Source organism: Ochotona princeps, chromosome 3 (assembly GCF_030435755.1).
Source record: "Ochotona princeps isolate mOchPri1 chromosome 3, mOchPri1.hap1, whole genome shotgun sequence".
Lineage (NCBI taxonomy): Eukaryota > Metazoa > Chordata > Mammalia > Lagomorpha > Ochotonidae > Ochotona > Ochotona princeps.
The window spans coordinates 109,879,809-109,890,904 of record NC_080834.1 but is presented as its reverse complement, the minus strand read 5'-3'; the positions used below and the strand labels follow the sequence as shown (position 1 = coordinate 109,890,904).

Here is an 11,096-nt window from a genome sequence, read left to right as displayed (position 1 = left end):
AAAAACAAGATCAGTAGTATGATCTTTGCTATTGGTTACTTTGCCACTGTTAATCTCAGTTTCTTCATCTGTGAGGTGTAATTAAACTGCGTTCTTCAATTATAATTGTTTTTGCTTACTTTTTTTTCTTAACTTTACAGTGGTGCAAATATGATATAGAACCTGAGCCACCAGTTTCTACAGTGCAAGTGCTTCATGCCTACCTACAAGATGCTAATCACTCTGCTTTTCCAATTGATAAGACTCCAGTGGCCAGTGGCTGGCATGATAGCTGAATTGGCTCATTTTCCACCTGTAAGTGCTATCATCCATGTACCAGCTGCTCCACTTCCTATGCAGCTCCCTGCTTATGGCCTGGGAAAGCAGCGAAGGATGGCCCAAAGCCTTGGGACCCTGCACCCACGTGGAAAGCTGGAAAGAAGCTGCTAGCTCCTGACTTCAGGTTGGCTCAGCTCTGGCCATTGCTGTCATGTGGGGAGTGAACCAGCAGATGCAAGATCTTTCTTTCCTTCTCTTCCTTCTTCCCATAAATCTGATCTACCTTTCCAGCAGAAATAAATATTTTTAGAAAAGGCTTTGGTTTCAGACACCAAGTTTTATCACTTCATTGGTGGCAGTACATTCCTTCTCTTTTCCCCATGGTGGTTCTTGAGGTCGATGGGTGTTGAGACTAAGATTTACCTTGCTCTGATTGTCTGATTGGCATGACAATCAAGTGCAATTCATTGATGCAGCACAGGGACATGAACAGGTGCCCTCTATGGGATCCTGGAGCTTGCAAAGTTAGGATTTAGCCATTGAGCCATCATGCCAGGCCCCTGACACCAAAGTTTTACAATTGCTTCATTTCACTGGGTGAACTCCTCTTCCTTTTAACTTACTTAAAAACAGACAAACAAGCAAACAAATGCAAAGCATCCTCCTTCAGTAGCTCAGTAATTTTTGTGACTCATTGGTCAACTTCCCCTTCATCTGTAACAGATTAAACTTTTCTTTACCCTCAAATCTTGTCCTTGTTCTTTTGGTCTGGCACTGATGAGAAGGCCAAAACTCTCAGTAACAGCTCAAACTGAGTAGAAATTATCCTTTGAATATTGAAGCTTAATCTTTATCTGGGCAATCAATAAGTGACACAATATTCTCTTGTGATGGGCAATGGCAGCTCCTTGTCAACCATTCTCCCAAGGGTGAACAATTCCATTCTACAGTGTATTAGGTGGCAAAGCTTGCCAGATTACAACATTTACAATTTATCCTGGGTTTGTCATAATATAATCCATGGTCTGTCAAGGAATATGTAAGTCCTATCATGATTTTTGAAATTTTATTGCATCTCTGAGATCTCTAAAAAGGCAGGAATTGGCTGCTCTTATTCACATATGTCCCAAATTGTAAGCATGACAAGAGTGACTAGGGAAGCAAACATTCTCACCAGCAGAGATGTGAAGTCTCTTCCAACAAAAATCCAACTGGAGTAAAAATAGGTGATATAGGAGGAGGAAGTGAGAAGATGTTGAGGCTCACCTGCCTGGTTTAAGAATTCTTAATTCCCTCTATGTTGTGTTCAACTGTTCGAACACATATACATGTTTATTTGTTTAATTGTATTTGCTGAGTTCTAAGTTCTGCTGTAAGCTCGATACTATACAAATGCAAAGGTTCACAGAAAATTTGAAGGCCAGTAGATACAGTTTAATTATACTTTTTACTTTTGTATAACAATATGTAACATTTCATTTGCATTTCCATATTCATAGTGAGCTATAGGCACTTCCACAGCACTTCCAGAGGACACAGGCTTCATATAAATATTTTATAGTCAGTTGATGAATACCAGTTGCTAAAAATAAAGGTGATATTGATGATAAAAATCTCATCCTAAGAAGCTTCCTCTGTTGATTCTTAAATATTACATCTTGACCACAACTGAAGAGTTGAGAAATTCAGCTATCCTTTTGGTGGTTGCTTTGAACCTGGAGGGAGAAAATGTGTCCATCAACTTCAAAAGATCATATTCCAGTAATAGTTATTTATTTCAAAAGATTTGTAGACTTATTAAAATACTACTATTCATTACTATTCAGTAAACAAATTACTGTCAAGGGACTTTCAAGCTTTGTTGTTTACATGTTATGATTACATGCTATGAAAATAGCAAAAATAGATACATACCAACCAAATGGGCTTGTCCCCTTCAAAAATCATATAGACTTTAAAGATGGATAGATATAAAATAGCTATCTGCTTCTCTTCTTAATTTTCCTAATATTCTTAGCTCTCAACTTTCTTCCTATTTATTTGCTCTTTAACTATTTCATTACTGATCTTCTCTGCATCTGTATTTGTACCATTATCATATCACAGGAAATTTCCTTCCCTCATGTAAGCTCATTCTCTTAGCATCTCTTCGTGCTGCAAGGACATAAGACAAGGTGCAAACTATAATGAAGAGGCCGATGGTATGAGTTCTGTCATCAAAGGATTGCAAGAAGCCACAGTACTATTCCATATTCCAGTGATCCCAGCTTATATTACATATGTGGCTTTTTATCACTACAAATTAACCTTTGACTACATTAGAGAGTTCCCAGGAGACATTTCACATAATGTTACAAGCAATTCCAAACTAATTCTATATCTGTTATATTCTACTGAGAATCACAATTCTCAACCAGGAATTACCATGCTTATTCTCCCAAAATAAATCTCCTGATTAGTAAATCTATTAGTAGTATATATCCTGCTACTGCAAGGAATGTTCTGGAACTAAGCAGATGCAAAAAAAAAAAAAAAAAAAAATGGCAGACAGCACACTCTGCTAACCTGGAGTAAGGCTGGCCTGCCGGGAGTAAGGCAGACCTGCCAGGATATAAACGTACACTGTTCCTCCTTCATCAAGAACATCTTGATACCACAAAAAGAAAAATGTCAGCTGAGTAAAACAGCTCCTTAACTCAGTTGATGTGCATTTGGACCTAAACGCCTTATCTCATCCTGGACAAATTCAGACTGGCACCAATCCATGAATCATAATTTATGCAGCTTCACTCTGTTGTCCAGTGAAATTTTTTTTTAAAAAATGCTTCTCCCTATTTTGATCTCCAGCATTTTACATGCTATCCTAACATTCTTACTGATGCTCTAGGGCTTTAAGGGGTTTGAGAAGAGCCTTTTAATCTTTACTCAAGTGGAAGCACTCACACTTGAGTCCACGGAGAAGTGGGCCTGGAAGACTGGCTAGCTGCATGTTCTCTTTTTTTTTATTATTATTATTTTTACTTCATTAATTACATTGTATTATGTGACACAGTTACATAGGTACTTGGGCATGCTCTCTTCAAATGAACCTACTCCTGCAATCCTAAAGGCCATTTTCTTGGATCAAGTTAATGATCCCAGACTCTTTCTTCCATTATGAAGAGGTTTCTTCCAACAACTTTCTCAGTGTTGATCTATACGGAGTTTTTGATAATCCTTCACACTGGACTGTCAACTATTTCTATCTTATTTGGGTACACATTTGTATGTATTCAACATATTCAAGTTTAATATGTTCTAAGCACCCTTACTCACTATTTTGTCCTTATTGCATAGCATATACTAACTAGGTGGTGCAGAAGGTCTGGCAGTGGGGCTAGCATGGGATTCACTCTAAGAAACCTAGAGAATAACTGGGGATAAAATATGCGCCCAAGTACATACGTACTAACTCTGGGAAGGAGAAGATAAGTGTAAAATACTATTTAAATCATGTGACATGTGATTACAGAAATAGAAAAATAATTGAGTAAAAAGTTGTATTTGAGCAAAGTTTTGACAGACAATAAGATTGATCAACCATTGAATATTATCCACTGTGCCATTTCATTTGTACCCACTCTGCCATGCAAAACCTGGACTCATTGCTGATAATTGCCATGCTCTATCCCTTCCTCACTGCACAAAGTTCAAACAAATAATTTATCCATAATACTGTATTTACAGTTTTACATGTAAAATGAAAGAACCTGATTTTTTCTGGTGTGTTCAAACATTAACGCTTTGAAAATGCAAACAAAAGGACAACGATTGATCTAAATCATTGGGAAGTTAATGTTGCAGTAGTTGTATTTGTGCAAGGCAGTGCTTATTGTCTTGGGAGACCTTACTATGATTTAAATGCTTTTATTCTTAAGTCAGAGAAAACTTTTACACAATAGCTTCCTTGCATCCTCTCCTTATAAACTTCAATTGCTTCCTGTGCTCCAACTAGATTGATTTGGATTTCATTAATGCACTCTCTAAGAGCTTTAGTATATAAAAATGAATAATTTTATGAACAATGGCAATTAAAATCTGTTTCTTTAATAGCAGTTTTAGTTGATTTAAGGTAGACCACTCTGGTATATTTGGTTACATTTTGCGACTACTGCTTCCTGTTGTATTCCTTTGAATCAAATTTCTTGTTGATCTCCTAGAAATAAACATTAATTCACAAGGAAATGTTTCTCCCATTTCCTGAGTATTGTAATAATTCTTAGCGTTTACATGTATGGACTCATGAATAGCAGCTCCTCTCATTTAACAAAAGAAAAATAGTTTCCCAGGGGTAACTGAGAGTCTATGAGCTGAACACCAGGGGATATTCTGTTCTAAGTTTGTTTCTTGAAAGAATTATATTCTCCTCAATAAAAGATAATAAATAAACATAGATCCTTTGCAGTCATCAGAAGGAAAGTGAGCTGATGCAGAGGTGAGTGGACTGTGTGGCAGTACCTGTCTGCAAGACTCCCTTGTCCTGCTGGGAATGATTCATTTTCACTTTGGTCAAGCTCAGCAGAGAATATGGCTCCCTTAAACAGTGCCCTACAACTTGTTCTGCTTGCACTGGAGGTTTTCTGGGGCTCTTAAATGGGACTCATAAAAGTTTGTGGAGTACAAAAGAAAATCCAATGCAGAGATTGTTGCCTGTAGGACGTATGACTTGTAAGGCTAGCTGGTTCTCTCAGTTCTCTGAAAATGTAGGGGTGGGTGTCTTATCCAAATTATCCTCTTACCAATAGAGGTATAACATACAGAAAAATCTTTCTTTTACTGATGATAAAATGCCGCAAGGTCTATGCTGAAACAGTGAATTTATTTCTTCCTCTCACCTACCACTACCATTGTCCTTAAATGTTAATACCCACAAGAATTACTAAAGAGAAGAATGAAACTGAGAATCTGCTGATGCTACTTACAGGCAGTTTGATTCAATAGGACTGGAGAGATATTTGAGGATCTCTATTTTAATGGATACCCCAGGAGATTTTAATTCAAGTTTCTAGGGCCACACACTCTACAAGATCTTCCTATAGCTTTTCCACATATTTTCTTTTCACTATTACTGTAAATAGTCTTCAAGGGAAGCCAAGGCTTATCTGTGGTGATAAACATGCAGTTTCTGTAGGCTGCACTGAGTATAATGATCCGTTCAGAATATAAATCAACACATGTCTATGAGGCAGATATGAAATAACACAGGTGCCCCTACAAAGGACATGCCACGATATTTGGCTACCTTTGGAAAGAGAGTTACCCATGTCTTCAAAATGATAAAATCTATGATCTATTTACTGCCTTCCAATATGCTTTCTTGGCATTAAGGTGTCTACTATTTCAGGCCAGCATTGCTGTGCAGGCTGGCATTCCATTCAGAGTGCCAGCTCAAGATTCAGGTCTGTTGCCAACCCAGCTCCTTGCTGATGTACCTGGGAAGTCCACTGACAATGACCTAAATATCAGGGCTCCTATCAGCCACATGTAAGAAGCACATGTAGTTACAGGTTCCTAGCTCTGAACTGGCCCAGCCCTAGCACTTGTGATTATTTGGGGAGTGAATTTCTAGCTGAGATCTCTCTCTCAATCTCTCTCTCTTTCTCTCTCTCTCTCTCTCTCTCTCTCTCAATCTCTCTCTCTTTCCTCTCTGCATTTCAAATAAAATAAATAGTTCTTTCTAAAAAAATACATTTCTAATACTTTTAAAACATAGACCTGTAGTTCTTATGTGTTAATACTTGGACAGAACAATTTCTCCATATAATTGCCAATAGATTTTAAATTCCACTGGCTAGAAAAATATTGTCAAACCATGATTATGACTTCAGAAGTGCTTTTAAATAACTTCTTTCAATATTGCTCAAAATACTGTTAAGGTTAACTTGAAAATTAGTAAGAAATATTCTTCAATATATGTGAGGTTTTTTAATTCAGCTGAAGAAAATGATCAGTGTACACACAAATTTACAGACTCAATCCCTATTCTGAGATTCTGAAACAACTACAACCCACAGAACAGAAGTGATAGGACTACACGGGCTTAAAGATCCTCTTAAGTTTCTAAAATTCCAATTATTTATGATAGGGCTGGAATTATTAATAAGAAATATATTGACACAATAAAAAAATCTTTGAATTATGTTACCTGGTTTCCCTCTTATGCCTTCAAACTGTAAAAAGCTATCTGAGAAGATGAAATTCTAAAATTTAAAACTACTGTCAGCTGTGAGAAGATATCTTTCTAAACAGGATAAATAAAACTTGTTTTCAAAGATTCATTGATTTTTATTTGAAAAACAGATTCTATAAAGAGCAAAGGAATGAGACAGAGAGAACTTCCATCCGCCTGTTCACATCCAGAATGGCCACAATGTCCACGGTTGAGCTGGGATATGACCCAGAGCCCATGCGGGAGACTTGTGTCACAGGGCAGAGGGTTAGCTTGCTGTGCCTTCTCAAGGCCCCAAAAACATATTTTTGAAATTGGCTTGATCAAGATTATCCAAATCTACCTTAGGCCACACTGGTATTTGTTTTGATTAGTTTATACCTGTAGACAAAACTGAATTTACTAAAAAGCATTGGAGCTACAATCTATATACCACTCTACATTTTGTGGTTAATAGGAACTACAAGTATTAAACTACTCAATATTATTATCATTGCAACTTAGTTAGCCTCAGCTTAAAGGAGGCATGCTGGTATATATGTGCTTTACCAATATGAAAACTAAAAATCAACATGCTAGCCAACTTCTTCAAGGAGGCCATTACACTGTGGTAACATGATTTTTTACTTGTAATGCCAAACACACAGATGCAATTGTCTTGTTTTTTACTTTGCGCGTAAGATAGAAGTTTGACTCCTGTTCCATGTACTCTCAGGAGCACTGGATGCTTGCATCCAGTGAGCTACTCTAAATGCTCACTTGAGCAGGTGCACACTGGATGCTCAAACCTACTGAGCTGCTCCCAGGGCCTGCCTGAGTAAGTACACACTGGAGAGGCAGCAAAAAAATTTCCCTTAAATGAATGAATGAACAAATCAATGTAAAGGAAAATGTTTCCTTCAACCAACTTGGTACTATTTCACAAATAGCTATGTGCTCTTTTCAAGCCTCAATATTTATGCTTTCAATATGACAAATATTATTTATTGATCAGGAAATTTTAGCAAAGATTTCTGAAATGTCTTATTACCAATAAGTACCTTACATGCTGAAAGTATTTAGCTAGATACTTCTCTACACACAAATATAGGTCTCTTGAATTTGCTCCCACTAAAATGGAAGTCTATTTATTTATCAATTCCTTGAACATCAAAAAATAAAGATGTAATATAGGAGAAAATCAGCATTCAGTTCCAATTCTATTTGGAAGATGTTAAAGTGAGAAAAGAATGATATACAAACACCTAATGAAGCAGTTAATCAATATTATAGAAGAACAAGCAAGATATTAGGAGGAAAAACAAATTAGACATGACTAATATTGACTTGATTTGTTTCAAGACTCAGAAAAATGCCCCCAAATTAAAGTCATTTTCAGTAGTTTTATTTCATGCAAAATGTGTGAACAAAAATGCCCATTGGTTCACAGACATGACTCACATTTTATCCAAAAATCTTTGCTATATTAGTAGAACATGTAAGTCTAATTAAATACCCAGTCCCAAACCCCAGAACTCAAAAACATTTTTGTTGAAATAATAACATCATAATTTTATACACACCTGTTTACCAACCAAGATTCTAATTTGACTCTAGATAGTTAATATTCAAATGCTCACTGTAATCTTGGCAATCCCAGGAAACTCTTTGAATACACTTAGAATACTTTTTGACAGTACGTGCCTGAAGCCAACACTGTTTCTACTAGTTGCTCTCTCATGACTTCATACTAGATGATGTCACCTGAAAACCCGTATCTGCAGCATTTAGATGCAAATGAATTTCTCCTATGTTTTCTTTGCCAGAGAAATCGCACTAAACTATTCTCCTAAGCATCTATAGTATTTTGTTAGGCAGATTTTTTTTAACAAATAAAAAAGATTCATTGCCATGCCATGTTTCAAATTATTCCAGATCATGGGACTTGCCTGTGGTTCAGCAAGTTGCTGCTGTGGAACAGGCTGGTGGAAAATATAGGCAACCGGTACGAGCCTGCCCTCTTCATTGTACCCTGCCCCATAGAGCAGCTCCCAGTGGGGACAACTTGTCATTAGTTGCCAAAATCTATGTGTCACAAAATGATTTTTGGTGAGCATAGCGGAGGATTAAAGGATGGTAAATTGTTGAAATTCGGCTTTGACAAGCCCAAGACTTAGAACGCGGACACCTTTCTCCCCACCCTTTACTCTGCTGTGACTGTACCACTTTACTTACCCGTTACAGAGACCGAGATCTTGACACAAGCCAAACGCTGCTCGCCGTTGCTCAGGACGCCCTCAATGTAATAGTTCCCAGAGACGAGCCAGTTGGGCAGCACCAGCGCAGGCAATGTGAAAGTGCTGCTGGGCAATGAATAGGTGCCTTCTGCGATGGGACAATGGCATGGAATCCCATTTGTTTCTAGTAGCTGTGGGCAGGGCTTCCCAGGGCGAACGAAATTGTCCAGCACATGACAGATGTCATAGGTGCAGCTGCCGAATTGTTGCACACAGGGGATCTTGATCCAGATGCCTGCCACTTTCTTCTCCAAAGTTAATTTCACCTTCTGCGGAGAGCTGAGCAATTCACTGGTCTTGCCCTCAGCGCTGATGGTCACATTGCCAGGAATGACAATGGGATCAGGTTCCAGCGTTAGACTTTTGATGACTGCAGGATCTTTCCCATCATCACAGTTATCCCAGGAAAAGCTACTGAGGTGGCTGTGGTCAGCGTCCACGGAGACTGCCCCACCAAGAAACAAAGTGACAGCAATGACGGACGCAGTCCGCATCAGAGGGTGCATTGCGAAGGCAGATTCTGAGCAGCGATACCCACTGTGGGATAGATGTTTACAAGAGAGCGTTACTTGAGGTGTAGATACAACTTAAAACTCATCTCAATGTGCCTGCTACTTCTTGAGACCATCCAAGCCCGCTAAAATCTTGGCCACACATTAAATGGATGGTACAAGAATTGCCCAGCCCTTTCCTAACTGGTTGAGAGAACGCCAGTGGGAAACCTCTTCCCCATAGGTTCCCGCCCAGACAAGGAAGAGTCAGGGAATACTTAAAGCCTCTTCCCCTCTCCTTTCAAGATGCATCCATCTTCAGGCTCCCTCCTGGGAGGTGCTTTCTTTTTCCTTCTTCTGTGTTTACATGTCACTTTGCAACCAATCACTGCCTTTTTCTTCTGTACTAAACTGAGCAAAGAACCCACCCAGCTTCTCTGTTAAAACTTCTCGGGTTGAAAAATTAAATAATATTAAACCTGAATACCTATATTCTAATGTAATTATTTTATCTGCAGCAACTAAGAAGAAACCAATATATGTGATCATCACTAGGTGAGGGTGCGATATATTTATCTACTGGCCTCAATTTTACCAAATTGTTAGGATGACTTCAAACTATGTAGGAAGACCCTGGGAGTAAACAATGTGTTTGGAATTCATTAGGTTTGGAGGCCTAAAATTTTAATACTTGAGGAATTTTTTTTCAAAGGATAGAGAATACAAATTCACTGACACAAGTTCAAAGACTTAGGAACAAACGACAGGACCTGCAGCTCAAGCATTCCCAACTCTCCATTAACCACCCTGTACAAAACATGCTATATTATTGCCATATGCTTGGTGTTACGGCAAACTGAAGTTGGTTTAGACCTTCTAGAAAATCTGCCCTCTGGAGATTGTGATACATTGTGTGTAAAGCTGGATAAGGTGGATTAGTTCAACACAGGCTGTGTGGCCATCTCCAACCTTCTGCCAAGCAGGAGCGGTTAAACGCTCTGTCCCTGCAGTCAGACTGCTGGGATTCGAATCATTGCTTTATCTCATTTGCACAGCCATCTGCAAATGACCTGATACCTCCATAGCTGCTTCCTTATCTGTACAACGGGAAAAACAACTGGAAAGATGTGCATTTCGTAGTCTTTTTGGAGTAGTGCAGCATGATACAAAACCACATGGAATGTTTGACATAGCATCTCAACACTACCAAAAATGTACTAATATTCATTAAAAATAGAATCTGTGGACTTTAAGTATAAAGATATTATAATTGTCCCCATTCATTTTCCATGATCATCTCCACATTGGAGTGTTTCTTGGTTGCTGCTATTGATGGAACACGGTTGATAGTATATGGAGTTTTATCTCATCCCAGAATTACTAAAATAAGCTTCACAAGGGCTTCATTAAATTTTTTATTAGTTTTTTCCTTTCATCTGTCCAAAGGTGTACAGCTATATATTGAAGACACCATAGACTGTCTTTGCCTCTTGCATTATTTTAAGCCTAACAAGCCTAAGTATCCAAAATACTTCTCACACAGGCAGGAACAGCTTTTCTCAAGTGAGTTTATTTCTTCAGGGAGTTTTAAACAGTGTAGAATATATAGGAAAGTTCTTGAATGAATTGATTCCGATTTTTGATTAAAGATAAACTAACAACTGTTTTCCCGGTGTGAAATCTAGAGAATAAGGAACAAAGCCCTGAAAGAACACTTTTCTGTCTTTTGACGTTGGAAATCCTGGAACGTATTTTCTTTAAGGTTTATCTTCCAAAGCTGGTATGGTGGTAGAGAGGGCAGGGCTGCTACCTACAACACTAAGATCCAATGTGGCTGCCAGTTCATGTGTCAGCTCCTCTGCT

At 38.2% G+C, this 11,096-nt stretch overlaps 1 protein-coding gene across 2 annotated transcripts in view; it reads right to left on the bottom strand.

Moving 5' to 3' along the window:
• Positions 1 to 1,784: 1,784 nt before the first annotated feature.
• LOC101531522 (ganglioside GM2 activator-like) overlaps positions 1,785 to 11,096 on the bottom strand; it is a 73,812-nt gene continuing 64,500 nt past the window's right edge. For both annotated transcript variants that reach the window (XM_058661305.1, XM_058661306.1), the window contains exons 4-5: positions 8,681 to 9,279; positions 1,785 to 1,973 (exon numbers count right to left, since the gene is read on the bottom strand). In XM_058661305.1, coding sequence (XP_058517288.1) covers positions 1,948 to 1,973; positions 8,681 to 9,248 — 594 coding nt within the window. In that variant the 5' untranslated portion in view covers positions 9,249 to 9,279 and the 3' untranslated portion in view covers positions 1,785 to 1,947. The remainder of the gene's footprint in view (positions 1,974 to 8,680; positions 9,280 to 11,096) is intronic.